Source organism: Styela clava, chromosome 13, assembly GCF_964204865.1.
Source record: "Styela clava chromosome 13, kaStyClav1.hap1.2, whole genome shotgun sequence".
NCBI classification, from domain to species: domain Eukaryota; kingdom Metazoa; phylum Chordata; class Ascidiacea; order Stolidobranchia; family Styelidae; genus Styela; species Styela clava.
Genome location: NC_135262.1, coordinates 13,849,715 through 13,867,255, shown reverse-complemented (window position 1 = coordinate 13,867,255; position 17,541 = coordinate 13,849,715). Strand labels below are relative to the sequence as shown.

The 17,541-nt window shown below is 32.4% G+C and overlaps 1 protein-coding gene across 3 annotated transcripts; it reads right to left on the bottom strand.

The window, feature by feature from the left end:
- Positions 1 to 662: 662 nt before the first annotated feature.
- On the bottom strand, positions 663 to 16,817 carry LOC120332661 (uncharacterized). 3 transcript variants are annotated; one of them, XM_078119393.1, is made up of 7 exons: positions 16,624 to 16,817; positions 16,419 to 16,475; positions 3,217 to 3,294; positions 1,955 to 2,056; positions 1,649 to 1,729; positions 1,149 to 1,298; positions 663 to 1,028 (listed from the first exon to the last, which is right to left on the bottom strand). In XM_078119393.1, the coding sequence occupies exons 4-7, from the start codon at positions 1,992 to 1,994 to the stop codon at positions 958 to 960; spliced, it is 342 nt and encodes a 113-aa protein (XP_077975519.1). In that variant the 5' UTR covers positions 1,995 to 2,056; positions 3,217 to 3,294; positions 16,419 to 16,475; positions 16,624 to 16,817; the 3' UTR covers positions 663 to 957. The 3 variants fall into 3 exon arrangements, with proteins under 3 accessions (XP_077975519.1, XP_039255892.2, XP_039255895.2); XM_039399958.2 differs by lacking the exon at positions 16,419 to 16,475; XM_039399961.2 differs by lacking the exons at positions 16,419 to 16,475; positions 16,624 to 16,817 and adding an exon at positions 4,177 to 4,193.
- Between the last annotated feature and the right edge of the window lie 724 nt (positions 16,818 to 17,541).

Below are 17,541 nucleotides of genomic sequence, written 5' to 3'. Positions count from 1 at the left end.
TGCATGTTTTTATCTACATATGCTTGTGACTTTCTGTGCTCAGTTATGAGCTTCATCAAGTCTCATAACTGGAGTAGCCTGAAAGATGAAACCAGTAGTTCGTAACTTTTTTCCAATGTAAATCTCTTTCAACGGCAATGCAGTAGCAGAAGTCTCTATTATATAAAATAAGAAAAGTAATCAAATCTATTTGTCGGACTGATATTTTCCCGAATAGTGAATCTGTCTGTAGCTTACATGTTTAGAAGGTTTATTATTGTGTATTTTTGCTTTAAAATTAACAAAGCATTGTTTTTAATTTTGGTCGGCACGCGGAAGAATTTTGTCGTTAAATTTAGCCGATTTGGGCACGCGAGCCGGAAAAGGTTGCCCACCCCTGCACTAGAGAATGACATATCCAAAAATTGTTACGCCACCATTACTAGAAATACACTACACAAGATCCCCCGCTGTCTACCGTACCCTTATAAAAACTTTAGCGTATAACAGTCGCTGAATTGCTAATCGCAACGATCACGAACGCGGAAAGGCCACAAAGTGTGAAATTTTCACATTTTTATTGTCATCATACACACAAAAAATGAATCCCATAGGGCCCACATGAAGTTTTGAAATAAATATATGCAATAGGTAATGAATGGCCTTCTAGCGATAACTTAAACAAAGCAATTGGTCTAGTGATTGATGAGAAAAGCGAATTTTTTGTGCAATAACACAATACCAAAACGATTTATACGTCCACTTCATGTCCATTAGTGCAACCTTATTACCATATATATTACCAAAACCATATTAGCAAAACTGACTTACGTGTACATACGTATTCAATTGCTATTATTATATTTCTCAATTCAAAGTTTTATTATTAAAATTGTTGGAACGTTAAAATTGGTAAAATTACAATTTAAAATAAATATTGATGCAGATAATTTACTGGAATATTTTCATTAATTAATTTCATCCTCCAAGACCACCAGACACCCGGTTGTATTCATCGCAGGAAACCCGGCATTTCCAGCATCTTCCAACTGTAAATAGTACAATTGTATGTAGAGTATGAAAGAAGAAAGGAATCAGAATAATTGAAACTAAATTTAGCCTGGTGCATAACTGCTAATTTTTTTAAAATTATTTAATAACAAACTTACTTTTCCATTTCAATTTAAAAACTTCTTCGCAACTCATTTTATTTAGTGTCTTCTGGAATCTTGCACAGAAACATTCGCATGTTTTCCAAATTTTCTTGCATTTCTTTTTTGAGAAAATGGATTTCTTGGATTTCGATCTAGTTGTATGCTCTGTGTTTGCAACAAATATATTTTAAAAGAGTGTGCCAGTTGAGGCTAGAGAGAACGTTTAAATTGAAATATTAGGATTCTTTAACTTGTCTATCAAAACCAAAACCAAAAATATTGATTTGCAGAAAAGAAACAAATACCCACCCAGCATAAAAACAATGTTATGAAAGATTTGTACGTGTACTTGAATGTTTATTTCCGAAATAAAGTATTAGTTTTGAGTTGTTTGAGGCGTCACATTTTTTTTTCTCAAAGAGAACTATTTGAGCCAACGCATTGTAGAGTTACTTAGGAATTTGCCGGCGAAAAACTCGTTTCCAATTAAAACCTCATGTCTTAAGTATTCTTACTTTGATTTATAGCGAGGTCAACTTTCTTGATTGGTTGCGATTCATCTGATTGAGTTACGTTTTTTGTACATATGACCTCACCTGTTTTAAAATAATTAAATTTTATTAATTTCGTAGGTCCAATGAAATTTTGTGATAACGATATCGACAGAATACAGTTAGATTAATTGGAGGGTTTGCATTGTTAATGTTACACCTATAACAGAAAACACCAAGTTAAGCCAATAAAGAAGGATCTCAGCTGGAAAAGATATAATAGTAGCTAACCAATTCTTCAAACAAAAAAGTTTCTTTCAGAAAACCTACCTAAACAAAGCAGGAGAATTGACATCAAGATGATATTCATTTCTTGTGATGAATATTTTGCCTTTTGCTTTTGATATATTAAGTATTAATTATATAATACAACTGCAATATTCATATAAAAATATATATATGATAAAAAATATAATAAAGCCTTCATAAAGTATCAGTGCATTTCTGCTATTATTTCATCTATTGCTCTTTCTTTCCCTTCCACTCTATTAAAAAAAGCTGTATTTTCATAACTTGAACGATATGACTTTATCGACATGTGTATGTAAAAATTAAGTACGACATCCTTTTATTACTATATACTGTCAATTAATGTGACGCAGTAGAGTAATGAGTTATATATAACCGGTAGGTCGTGCCACGTTCTAGACTAAACGTTCAGACATTGGATTGGCAAATATTGGTCACTCGAGCATTGAGTTCATTAAATGTTTTAAAATCATCACATCACAAAGTTCATGTTTTTAAATCTCATCTAAAATAAAAGTCTTTGGCTGATTTTTGATCAATTTTATTTTTGCGATATACTGATGCTGATCAGTTTTTTATCATCTGCTTCTAGAATAATTTACCGTTCAGATAGATCCCTCAATCAACTATTAATGTAACTAAATAATCTTGAATAGCAAAGCTTCTATCATATTTCATTGCACAAAGATTTCTTTCACGTTATTTCAACGGAAGTTAATATCGTGAATTGAACTTGATACGTTACAGGATGCCTTGAAGGACATACCGCCATACTTCCACGTAGTGGTAGTATATTTCGTGCGCGTAAAATAAAACCGTTCACGTTCAAAATTATTGATGACATATGTAGCGTGTAATATCGAGATCATAGTTCTCAGTAACACGGGATAAATAAGGGCTCAAGATGACGACCATATATAAACAAACAATTTCATCTTTACTAAATCAAACATTTGCCCAAATGAAATTTCCATATTCCTCGATTAAATTTTGTTACATAGAACCCTGGGAATAGATTCTGTAGTGGTGACTCATTTTGTAGACAATCTAGTTAGTTCAGAGGAATGAATATAAAGCAAAATGTTGGCACTTATATTAACGTAAATTATAATAACGTTACTGTAAATGTCACGTATTCTGATGATTATCTGTTTGTTCTGAATGACCGACTAAAACTGTACCTTGACACCGCAATTCAACATAACAAATATACCAAATCTGAATTTTAGTTAGAATTCACTTCGCACGATACAATAACGTTCAAAAAAATCGAATTGACTGACCTGTTTCTTCGTCGTATTTTACAGTATTTCGTGAACGTTCATGCATCTTACATGACTTGAATATAGTCACGGGATATTCTGGTCAATAAAGAAAAAATTATTAGATAGAAATGTATTTTAATCAACATAAAGTCAGATTTCGGTTACAAGTCTCTTGACCGCTTCTGCAAAAAATGCTTATCGGTTATTTGACCTACAATTTGGAAAACATCGTTAAAAATATCAGTATTTTTAGTACAATGTTCACGAATATCATATTTGAACAGTGATTGATCTAAAATAAGGTTTTTATATATTATATAGTTTTAATAAAAAGAAAGCTCAAAGAAGCTCAAAGAAAAGTCTTTTTCCTTGTCTGGTAGAAACAGAGTCTAAGCCAAATACCAGACAAAAAGACATTTTTAAAATTTTTCTAGTTAATAGGAAATAGTCTAGTCACATTAGATTTAAATTGAATTGTGTATAAATTTGGAATCAGCATTTAACGTCGTTTTAAGAGAATCTAATTCGAGAAAAAAAAAAAATTTTTGTTATATTTTAGTGGCCATTGTTTAAAACTGAGAAGGTTACATACAGTATAAAAAAAAATCATCAATGAAACTGAATAACCCAGCGAGAAAATTGAAAAAATCTAGCGTATATATTGTCAACAATTAACAGATCGATTATGAAAAATTCCGTGCTCATAAGGTAAAATAAATGTGTCTTATTACATATATTGACTTAACATAACTATAATTAAAATTTATTTCTCATTCACGAGCCTTCAAATGAATTCAAATGTGACACGTGAAGAATTATTTTCAGATCACTAATAATCTCCCGCGTCTACAACGTGACGTATCCAGCATGAATTATTAGAATATTTGATTGCCTTATATCACATCACATTAAATAGCATTGCCAATCAGTTCAGTTTAAAAAAAAAAAAAACTTCAATTAGTTTTTAGGTTTACTCACCTTTCAAATAATATGCTGGGTATCCCTATATGACTACGATTTGGTTATACAGAGACTATTGGAAATATCAAATACAAAAAAAATGATATAGATAAAAGCTACTTCCTGGAAAGTTGATTACAGTATGCAAATGCCTTTTTTCAAAAAAGGATTAAGAAATGTATTATTCAACTAATACAAATGGCGATTCTCGGAAGATTTAGATTAAAAAAATATTACAAAAGTCATCTCATAATTTATCCCTCTATCTCAAATAATACAGATACCAATGCATTCAGATGCAAATATGTGTATGTCATATCATATTGTAGTAAACTTGATTAACTGGATTAAGACATGTTAAGACAAAAAAAGAAAAGAAAATTCGTATATCCTGAAAAGAGTTGCACGATGTCGAGAGCTTTGGATCGCACACGAACTGTTTTCTTACAAAATTACTTGATTAGACATATGTCATGGGTAAAGCAGCTGCTAATGTGGAAAATGTTTCACAAAATAAAAAGATTCGAGATTTTACTTTTGAACTGGAGAAAAATACTAGAAAAACACCAACAAGTAATTTTGACAAAATATGGCAATTACGGGTACGTACACAAATTTATAGTAGAAATAACCATATTCTTGTAAAATCTGAGAAATGGTATATGCGAATAAATATAAAATCACTGCGCGAGAAAAATACGGTTTGGGTCTAATTAAATGTCTCATATACAACGTTGACCTTACGTCTTATACATACTGAACTGTCGAACATTAATTTTAAACCAAAAGTAATTTCGGGATCATCATTCTATCCGTTTTCGGAATCGGACATTCTGATGATTTGATCTTTCGTGAGTACAGTCATAATGTAATCACTGTATAATATTTGTGTTGATATTACGTAAACTACTTGGCTGTATGTGTACTAAACGTTTTTTCTCAGTGCTTTGACTAAACGATAATGTGATGTTCAACTACTTTCTTTGCGCCCAGTATATTGACAAGTAAAACTTTAATAATAAGAATAACTGAGCACATATTATCTGGAAGCCGAATTTAAAATCGGAAATTAATGACACTGATAAATTCTTGTAGTGATTTCACCTACAACTCTACTCTAATAAAGCCCCAGTTCAGTAGGTCAGTGAGTAGCTGTGACTGTAAATACGCTATTCGAATCGTCTATTACATTTAGATACATTGCAACGCCACGTTTCATGTAGCAGCTACACGCTCGATCCATTGAGAGGATGCACAATGCTCCTCTGATAACCAGATGTAATTTATTATACTCAATTCTTGTTGTTTTTGATATCTTGGAGGGTTCATCGAAAATGAAATCTTCTAAATATGTTCAAAATAAAAAAGTGAAACACGAAGTGTTTTAAAAATCGATCAGACATAAATTTTGTGTTAATACATTCCAACTTTACTTTAAAAGTGATAGGTATTACACGAAGTACCAAATTATTGTTTTTTTTTATTCTCAAATTAAATACAGTGAATGAAATTTATTTGTAAAACAACTAAATATTAGACACTCAGTTGTTACAGAAGTAACAACGATTTTTCGATCTATATATATATTCTTTTTTTAAATATTGATATGTACAAAACACCGTATAACAGTGTAACGTTGTGTAAGGTTAAATCCTAACTAACCTGAACCTCATTCGTATTATTTCGAGTCGACGAACTTTAATAAAAAGCGCATTCTATTCTACATCAACTTTCCTGCTGAAAAATTAGTCAATACTCAACATTATTTACCGAAGTTTTATTCAGCACGAAAATATACAACTGAACAGTTTGGAAGAAACCCATTTTGATAAATATATAATTCTTTACGAAATCACTTTCACGTTGAATATTTTTGGTTTGTATAACCGAAGAACTAACAAAATATTAATGGAATGGTATGATTAGAATATTGCGTTAGAGTTTCATCAATTCGTTGCGAAATAAATTATTTTTAAAAATGATGAAAAAGCGTATTGGTTTGATATTTCATATCAAGAAAATAATCGTTTGAAGAAATGAATATCTTTGTTTACACAAAAAAAAAGTAGTATGGGATAATATTTAATAAATATTTCTTTGAATCAAGAATTACTTGGTTCTTGGACGCCAAAGTTAAATATTTTGTTCAATAAATCGATTGAAATAATCATTTCATGAATGTTAGTTCTAATCAAGCTGGATTTAAATCAAAGAATCCGTAGGACTTTCTATAATGAGACGTTCCCACAATTTAATGAAGGTTCTACCATTTCAATAACTGAACGCTATACCTGAATTTAGGTTATCTGCTTCCAAGATCTTTAGCCTCGTAATTGGTTGTTTGTTAAATTTTTGAAACACATAATTTATTACCAAAGTTTTCTACATAACGCTTTTGCAACATTGTAATAATTTATATTTTACATTATTCGCGCTGATCAGAATTGCCCCGGATTCAACGGAATTTTATATTTTGTGTATTGCGAGTAGTGCCACATATATTTGTTTTAGACAATAATACCTATTGCGTTCCTATTTTTTTCGTTCTATCTATTTATGTTGTATTTTGGTACATGATTCGTTCTATACAACCGAAAATAACGACGACACTTATCTATTGCAGACATATTCGTACCAGGTAAAAACGATAAATTTACGAATTTTTCAATTATAAATACCTAACGATTTTAGAAAACCGCAACATTCGCAGAATGACAAGGTTTACGTCCTATTCTAATTACGGATTTATCGAAATTTATTCAAAAATGATAATTTAGAAGTATAAGAAATAAGCTCATTTAAAAAAAAATACAATTTTACACTTCTTTGCGAAATTGCTTATGTAGTGCTGTAATTTCGTTTATTTAAACCACATCTGAAAGTTTTGGCATCCGTTAAATTTAGCATAAAATCAGGTACGAGTTTTAATCCGAGATGCATTTTTTAATTTGGTTCTGGGTTTAGTTTATTTTTTGAATATTACATTTTTCAACGTTATTATAATTGTTCACCAAGTTTTAAAATGTTATGTTGAAAAAACATTATTTATTTAATTGCTTCAACCTTTCAGCCAATTTTGTTTACATTATATGACTTGAAATCTAAAAAAAAAAGCAAACTTGAGAACCTAGAATGAAAAAACTCGAAGAAAGCTCAGAACAAACATTTGGAAAACAAATTTCCCACTTTGAGACAAAACTAACAATTTTCGTTTTTTTTTTTGGAGGGGGGGGAAGCCAATTTCGTTTTCTAGTATTGCTATAGTCTAATTGACGTTAAAACCAAATTAAAAACTCTACAATAAAAAGCCTGTAGATTTTACTTGTAAGCAGATCATTTCAAAGATATTAATCATCATTAAATGGCGATGGAATAGTCATTTTAATATTGGATGGAGTTTTGAGGTGTGATTCAATAAAACAAGAAAAACATTGCACTCTGATAGAATTGGTTAATATGCTTATACGAGTTAGTTTATTGAGCTCTTATCTTTTCAAACTCCTACTGAATCAAATAACTTTATAATATTTACCAATTCCTATATTACAGTTTTTAATAAAAATCACTTTACCACAAAGAAGCTCAACAACATCTGTTAGTCAGTTGTTACTAAACTAAACTTGTCATTTATAGTCTATAAGAGTACTGATGGAAAAATATATGGAAACTCCGATATGCTACACTATATAATACATTACACAAATTATTAGCTCAAGTATGTACGTAATAATACTTTGTGAACTATTTTCAGTCCATCACCTCAGGCTGGTAATCCTCTCACTAATACGGAATATCGCGTACTGAATAATTCGTAATAGAATGTCTTATGATATTACTACAGTAACTGTTAACTTATCAAAACACGCATAATATCGAAGATAACTTGGTGTCATTCATGTTTTATTTTCCATTTGTAATTTTGGTTTAACAGAGTTTTAAATAACCAGTATTTTATAAGCAAGCAGTTTTTATGTTTTTAATGTTATTTTTTTTTACTAACAATACTATCTGGTGCTTTTCAATTTATTCGAGTCATCCTTGGCGGGGCTGGGATTTGTGACATAAGCGCGTCGCTATTTCTGAGAAAATGTTTGTTCTTTTTTTTATATTATTTACAACCCATGACGTCATTCTTTAATTAACTAAAATAAATTTTACCTAGTGATATTTTATAGCAGATTTACGGATTTCTCTCACGGTTTTATTTTTAAATGTGATTAGAGGGTATTTTTGGAGGTTAGGTAAATATCTTGTGGTCATTATCGCACGGTGTGATACTGAGAAATTTACTGTAGTATAAATATAATGGGTGATTGACACTTTTGAAGTATTGCCCAAAACTAAACATTCCCACAATAACATGAATTTAAACGTGATAGGTTATGTAGATTTTGGCATAATTTTTATCACACTCATTTTATAAATAAAAACGATTATAAAGCCGTTTTTTACTTGCTGAAATTATTTAGACTTGTTACTAGAAGCATCATTATAAACGGTTTGGGATTTCCATAATAAAAACCCATATATGCCCAACGTATGTTGCCAAAGATCATTTTGATAAACATTACAATAACGAATAATATTTTTAGAAAAATTAAAATTAAAATTGAATTTTTTCTTCTGACCTCCACACCCGTCCTCTTTGAAGAACGGTGAACACTTGGTCAATCATTATTCCCAAATTCAACGTTTTACTACGGTTCTATAGTTTTTGCTTTTCAACGTATAATCACTCAATAAGTGTTGAAATAACTGAATGATGTTGATTTTTAACAATTTTGACTACATCAGACCACATTGGATATTTGTGTAAGAAATACTCGACTTCGAATTCGACATCTGCATTCTACGCTAACGTTAGCTTTTCATTATCATCACAAAGCTAAGTTTTGAATTCGTAATAATGCCGATAAACTATCTCGAAAAATAAACAATGCTTGGTAACCGAAGAAAGCTCAGAGCAAGCATTTAGAAAACAAATTTCCCACTTCGAGAAAAAACTAACATTTTTTTTTCCTAGGGGGAGAAATATAAATGTCTGAACAACGAAATGAGCCAGTTTTGTTTTCTAGTATTGCTATAGCCTAATTGACGTTAAAACCAAATTAACCAATTTCCATGGAAATTTCTAAACATCGATCCACTGTTCAACAGCTTTTAAAAAAACATATAAGAAGAGAACTTTTTTAATAAAAAAATATTCAAATCTACTTATTATCAGGGAACTCGAGTTTGGAACTTGAAATTTAAATTTGAAACCATGCTCTTTATTAAATGAATTAATTAGTCCCGAATACTAAAATTAATAGGTAATAATGGTAAACAAGGAACAATGTTTTAATTATTTAATACGAAAAACAAATAAAATACAAAAAATACCAGTGTCCTTTGAATCACAAATGGGCTTTAGGCTGATGTTACGAATCGCCGATGTCGTCGGTATTTATTCTACAAAATTGACAACAATGTGGTTTATGTCAGCTATGAAAATGTATACAGCCAATGCCATATACATCCAATTCATATGCATATAAAGCCAAACAAATAATACTGTAACGAGAATATCGGTCGGAGACCGAAGACTTATCGATCGAAACTGTGGTTTCGATTCATGACCTTATAGTGACACCGCGTGTCTCATCAATAATTAATCGATAACTTGCTAATTATACGACATAATGCCATATGGAGCCTATACCATATGAATATATACCCAACGCAATATATATACATTCGGTGATATGATATACATACCAAGCATGTATACTCAACTCAATACATATATATACAGTTATTCAAGTGATATGCATACAAAAGTTAACGTCCTATTTATATACAGCCTGTGTCATGCGCATATATTGTATATACAGAACACATAGTAATATAAAGAGCCAACCAATATACAGTAAATGCAATATGCCTTAAGGGGTCAATGACATATGCAATTACAGGCAATGTCATAAACATACACAGCCAATTCCATATGCATATACAGCCAGTGTCATCTGTATATACAGTCATTGTCATATGAAGCCAATGTCATCTGTGTATGCAGCCAAGGCCATATACGCGTACATACGGCAAATGTCATATACATGACTATATTGCCTATATCATATGCAAATACAGCCAATGTCATATACATAAATATACAGCCAATGTCATACTAATAACGAATTTGCAAGATTGCAAAAATACGAAAAAATGTCCAAAAATACAAAATCAGACAATTTAACACATAGTTTCATGTCTGCAGACTGCCATGGTATTTTAGAGTAGTAATGATTTTGTTTTGTCGTAAGTCAACGCAACCACGAGATACCTGTTACGTTGTAAACTTGGGAAATGAAGTATGATTTGAAAATATTTATATATCTGACGTGCTTAATACGCCTCTCACCAAGGTCGTAATTATGCTACCAAATTTATTGACAATTATAAAATTGACAACAATGTGGTTTCTGTCAGCTATGCAAATGTTTACATGGCAACCGGTTTCTTTCAGCAAAGTGCTAAGCGGGGCCAAGGCAAGGCAGAACGCAAGAGGTGAAAACGAGTCTCCTCGAAAAATTCCGCATGAAATCGAAATGGTGTCACTTTGTATCATTCCGTCATTGTGCCTCAGGATCAAATTTGTTTGCCAATTTTTCATTGTAATTTCGAAAAAAGAGATTAGGATAGGTGACAACTTGTAAATTTCGAATACCTTTAAAAGCCAAGAATGCGGTACACTGTCAAACGCTTTTCTGTAATCAATCCATGCGGTACTTATGTGTTTTTGATAAGTTCTGCAATTTTCCAAAATCATTTTATTTACTAGTAGTTGGTCTTTGCATCCATAAGATCAACGCCTGCAGCCTTTCTGTTCACTAGGTAACACTCCCTCTTCTTCAAGATGGGTGTATGTTCTATTAGTAATTATGGACGATAGTATTTTGTACATGGTAGGCAAACTTGTAGTTGGCCGGAAGTTTTGGGCAGATTCTGTCTCTGGGGACTTTGGTAAAGATAGGATATTTTGTCTATTCCAGGGGATTTCCAGTTTAATGTGCCTCTGATTACACCACATATTTCTTCTTCACTAATGTCTCTGCATTGTTATTCGGGTAAAATGGCGTTTTCAATTTCGGTGTCAGTGATCCACGTTGCTTAAGTATTATGGGACTCATTTTTACTCCATATTCCTGCCCAATATGTTTCCAATTCCGATATTGACGGGTAACGTTTTACGTCGATATCACGCTTATTCAATTCTCTATAAAACCTACTGGCATCCTCATTAAATGTTTTGTTTTGCATGAACTGTTCTTGTCGTTTGGTGTATCGTCGAAGCCTTTGCGCCTTGAGTTGTATTTTCTGCTTTAGATTCTCTCTGATTACCGCAATATTACTGCGTAACCCATCTAATTTGTACCGACTTGTTATTTTCTTCATTGTTCGTGTATTAAGAACACTACCGTTTTGTATTTCTGATAAGATAGACAAATCTGCTCTCATTTGTTTAATTTGGCTCTCAATTCTTACTTTTCATTTTGCTTTGTAATTGTGCCTTGGTCCAGTAGGTTTCCTAATTATTGCTTCAACTTTTTCAGTAACCATAGTTGAACATGCATAAATAATGTTTGATATTTCAGTAATATCCAGATCAAATTCCAAATCTTGCTTCAAAAGGGCAATAGCTTTGTTGCCTTCTGCTAGCCATATTTTAGTTTCTTTCGTTAATTGTAATTTTGGCAATTTGAGTCTGTTTTTAAAATCTTGTTCTCTGACAGAAAAATATCTTGATTTTAATTCCTTTAAGAATTCTTCAGTTTCTTCTTTTGGTTTATCTGGTGGAGGAGTTGGTGGTTGAGGTGAGTTTATGCATGGCAGTTGTAATATTTCTTGTACATTGTCACATAGGCTATTTTCGTCATGTACATTGTCATTTTGACTCATATCCCTTGATCCCAAGTATTTCTGTTTAATGGATTTCAGTTCTATATCTGTCAGTCGGTTATTCCGAATTATATCTCGTCGGACATTTGCAAGTCCATTTGCTGTCATATTTTGGACATTCAAAGAGTGGGGTCCTTCAAGCCAATTTGTAAGTGTTTGTTTAGTAATACATTTTGAGGAAGAGCTCACAGCTTTGTAGTACGCTTCCATCACTTGTATATACTCTTCACGTTTCCAACGATGTTTTTTAATTTTTTCTTTTCTTTCCGATATTTCACGTATGGGGCTCGGTTGAGGAATATCCTCTGTTGAGGGACCACTTATATCGTGATGTGAGAGTGTGTCAGTAGACATACTGACAATGTTTTTTTGGGACCTTTTTATAGAGGGCGTCGTCCCAGCCTCTATGTAGTTTTTTTTATGTCGAGTTATCATTTTAAATTTTACCTTTTTGGTCCGGGGCTGCTTATTGAATATTCACAGCTGACCTAGTTTTACCTAGGTGTTTCCCCTATCCGCCACCTTGGAGACCCGCCCAGTAGAGGTGAGGTCAAACCCCCCTGGGTTGTTATTATTATTATTATTATGTTGTTAAAATTCTGATTGTGGTTGTGAAAAAATTGCTTTTCTCTTATAAATACTGGACCAATTGCTTCGAAATTTTCAGCCACTTTGACAAAGTATTATTTGAAACAAAAATGTGAATACCCCACAAAACAATTGGAATTAATAAAATGTAACGGTTCCAGGAGAAATATTAATGCATTCAATAAATGTGGTGGATTTTGCAACAGCAAAAAAGTTATTGCTGTTGATGACAAATCACTCGACAAAATAATTCAAAATTTTTTGGCACATCTAAAATTATAAATATACAGTATATATGTTAAGCCATCTTTAGATAATAGCAATAAAAAAGTTATTAGTACCAGCCTGAAATCAAGCAAAATGAATTATCATGGCAAACGTAAAACACCTCCTATGTTGTAATATACAGCTGGTGACTTCGTATACAATCACAGAATGAGTCTGGAAAAAAATTATCAATATCAGTAGAACTCCATAATATAACACTAATTAATTGAAGTTAAAATATGTGTGTTTAATTTATGTTTTTTATCCGGACGTCACAATTTCAGGGTGGTATCGATCACCACATTCCTTTTTTTGCTGACAGTTTTAGTTGCTCCACCAAAAATTTTCATTGATATTGTGTAAGCTATTTCTGATTTTTGAGATAAAGCATCACACATGAGTCAATTTATATTCTTGCTTACTGATTTGATCACAGAGCATAAATCCTCACACTGCAACTTTTTTATGATCATTTCCTTTCTGAAAATATACACATCTCTTATCGAAATTTACATTCCTTGACAAATCATTACTGTATTGGGTACCTATAAGAAGATTTACAACCTACTCTTTTTTATGTTGAACAATCGTAGCACAAAGCGGCTCTCTACTACATCTAATCATGTGAGCTTAAAGTGAATTTAAAATCTTACTGTCAATGTGCTTTCGAGTGCTGGACCGGTCCTAGGGCTATTTATAAGTCCATATTTATAAGTCACTCACTTAATCTTGACGCGAGACAGCGCCGTCAGGACACAGAAAAACGCAAAACGTCGCACGATGATTTTCGAAGAATAATCTGTCAGAACTAAGTCGAACGTGACGGCAAATTCAACACCGGGACTAAATTTCCGGACTTACACGGGGTTGGTCGATTATATCTAGCTAAAATAAAAAAATAAAATTTATTTGAAGTTTTGTTCTAAGAATACAGAGAAAAAGGTGAGCCATGGCCTTAGTGAGAAAAAGTATAAATATACCATTACAACCAAAAGTAAAATAAAAGTAAATGTGAAATAAAAGCGTGAAGGGACACTGAGGAGGACAGAGTCTGTATGAAAAGTCAGCGCAAAACCAGCTATTGTTGAATAAATCAGTAAATTGGCGTCCTAAATCGATAAGGTTGAAGAAGTGGCATACAAATACAGCCGGAAATATGCATATACAGCCAACGCATATACATACATCTCTTATCAAAATTTACATTCCTTGACAAATCATTACTGTATTGGGTACGTATAAGAAGATTTACAACCTACTCTTTTTTATGTTGAACAATCGTAGCACAAAGCGGCTCTCTACTACATCTAATCATGTGAGCTTAAAGTGAATTTAAAATCTTACTGTCAATGTGCTTTCGAGTGCTGGACTGGTCCTAGGGCTATTTATAAGTCCATATTTATAAGTCACTCACTTAATCTTGACGCGAGACAGCGCCGTCAGGACACAGAAAAACGCAAAACGTCGCACGATGATTTTCGAGGCAATAAACTTTCAGAACTAAGTCGAACGTGACGGCGAATTCAACACCGGGACTAAATTTCCGGACTTACACGGGGTTGGTCGATTATATCTAGCTAAAATGAAAAAATATAATTTATTTGAAGTTTTGTTCTAAGAATACAGAGAAAAAGGTGAGCCATGGCCTTAGTGAGAAAAGTATAAATATACCATTACAACCAAAAGTAAAGTAAAAGTAAATGTGAAATAAAAGCGTGAAGGGACACTGAGGAGGACAGAGTCTGTATAAAAAGTCAGCGCAAAACCAGCTGTTGTTGAATATATCAGTAAATTGGCGTCCTAAATCGATAAGGTTGAAGAAGTGGCATACAAATACAGCCGGAAATATGCATATACAGCCAACGCATATACATATAGCGCCAATGCAATATGCATATACAGCTAATTCTATATAATATGCATTCATTCAAGTAACTTACATACACAGCATAAATACTCAACTCAATATACATATACTTCCATTTAAGTCATATACATACAAGAGTCAATTCCACATGCATAGACAGCCAACTGAATATACACATAAAATCATTTGAGTGATGTACATGCAAAAGTCAATGTCATATACATACATAAAATGCAATAAAACATACCGCCATGCAAGTGTACATTCACAACGAATGCCATGTACGTATATACTCAACTTAATATACACGTACAGTCATTTAAATGGTGTGCATACAAAGCATAAACAGCCAGGTTATATACACATATAGCCAATCAAACACATATACAGCCAATGATATATGCACATACAGTCAATTACATGTGCATATACAGCGAAAAACTATACATATAGAGCCAACCAAATATGCATATATAGCCAATCTCAAATGCAAATACAGCTAATGCCATATGCATCTATAGACAATGCCATATTCATGTACAGCCAACTCATATGCATTATAGAGCCAGCCAAATATGCATACACAGCCAATGTCATATGTATATACAACAAATTTAATATGTATATACACATTTGTGTGAATATCTTATGCGAGGGTGAATTTGAGCAAGATTACGTATTTTTCGAAGCCTATTCTCGCAAAACTGCATTTGCGAATGCGAATCAAAGCAACAGACTTTATTATTGCAAAAATTTGTTCGTTTAACACTATATTCTTGCCGATCTTCATTTGCGTAGATGCTTGTTTTCGCAATTGACAGCCATGTACATATAAACCATTTAGGTGATGTACATGCAAAATTCAATCTCATATACATACATACATACATCAAATGCAATATAATATACAGCCATACAAGTATACTTTCTTAACGAATGCCATGTGGGTATATACTCAACTCAATATACACGTACAGTCATTTAAATAGTGTGCATACAAAAGTGAACGTCATATACACATAGAGCCAATCAAACACATATACAGCCAATGATATATACATATGCAGCCAATTCCATGTTTATATACAAAGAAATCATATACATATAGAGCCAACTGAATATGCATATACAGTCAAATTCAAATGCAAATACAGCTGATGCCATTGTAGAATCTTGACGGGGTGTGACCTTATGCACCCTGCTTGCTACACAAAGACGAAGGGCGCTGAACCATGCGCCAATATTTTCCAGCCCAAACGCTCTATCCAAATACAGCAATATTCGTCTATTGTTGGCCCAGACAATCCTCTCCAACTTATCCCGGTCTTATAACTGAGATAAGCAAGCTGAAGTTCACAAGCTCAAAATACGCAATTTTTAAACACAGGAGAATTGTAATGTGTCGTGAAATTATCAAGCACTTGCTCATCACAAATTATACAATCGCGATGTCAGATGGAGCCAAATGGATTACGGAAACAAATGACAAATACAGATAGAGTTGAGATAGAAGTTTTCTAACGAAAACAAAATACAATATAAATACTGTGATGTTGCCACATAAATAACCAACATGCAATCAAATTTTATCACTTACCAACTGTTTTGAACCAAGGTCGACAAAAATTCGAATCTTTTATGTAACTGCAGAACACTGAAGTAAACATGAACAAATAAGCACTACAGTTACAGTACTGAACCCTACAACATTATTTGTGGCAATAAATACAATACCAACAGTATTTCATCCGAATAAGATTACTACATAATAAGTCAGATGCAATGAAATACAGGAAACTCACCAAAAATATTTCACAAACAATCAAATGCAGGACAGATTCACAAATTGCAGTTCAATGCAGCAAATATTAAACTATAAGCAAGTTAAATAGGCATAAAACAAAAGAAATCATAATTAGCCCACTATAATTAATACGATACGGCCCATTCTAATGCTAAATTATCGTACAAGTAACGCACTGCAACAGCAAACTAGCTGTGCGCATTTCATAGTTTCAGTCCTAACGCGGGTCAATTACGATTAAGACGTAAATAAGCTAATTGCAACCTTTTTATCAGTTCCGTCTACAGATAATAAAGAAACACATGAATGCGAGGAATACAATGAGATGTTTGCGACGTTGACAAAAACGAAAAGGTGCAATGAGTGTCAGCTATATACAATTAAGCACTAACAGTGCTGGAGATCTAACAGCCATATGCATATACAGCCAATATTATGTGCATATACAACCAGTGCCATATGCATTTATAGCCAATGTCATATCCATGTACAGTCAACTCATATGCCTATAGAGCCAATACCATATGTATATACAGCAAATGCCATGTGTATATACAGCCGATGATGTATTCATATACAGGCCAGGTCATATTTAATCCAAGAAAGATACTAGAATTTTAAATAAGATAAGCAAAATATATTTATTAATTTCAAGACTGACAAAGCTATGGTTCTGTATTCTACACCATGTGATTAAAAAATAGTTACTCAAGCGTTTAGTAAATTTAACTCTAATTCAAATTAAATTTGACGTCATTTGGATTTAACGATTTGAGATAAAACGGCTTTTTCCAAGATGCAAGTGTTCGGAAGACATACAAATATGGATATGCATCATACGATCTATTAATTCTTTTTGAGTACAATTAATATGGGTGGATTTTATTTGAAAGTTCGCATTGGTATTTTGTGCTTT

What these genes read in the sequence shown, in the direction of transcription:
- LOC120332661 (XM_078119393.1), bottom strand. Translation starts at nt 1,994, where the DNA reads ATGAATATCATCTTGATGTCAATTCTCCTGCTTTGTTTAG. An exon ending in AATTCTCCTGCTTTGTTTAG is followed by an intron (nt 1,730 to 1,954) that starts GTAGGTTTTCTG and finishes ATTTTAAAACAG; the next exon opens with GTGAGGTCATATGTACAAAA. An exon ending in TGACCTCGCTATAAATCAAA is followed by an intron (nt 1,299 to 1,648) that starts GTAAGAATACTT and finishes TTGCAAACACAG; the next exon opens with AGCATACAACTAGATCGAAA.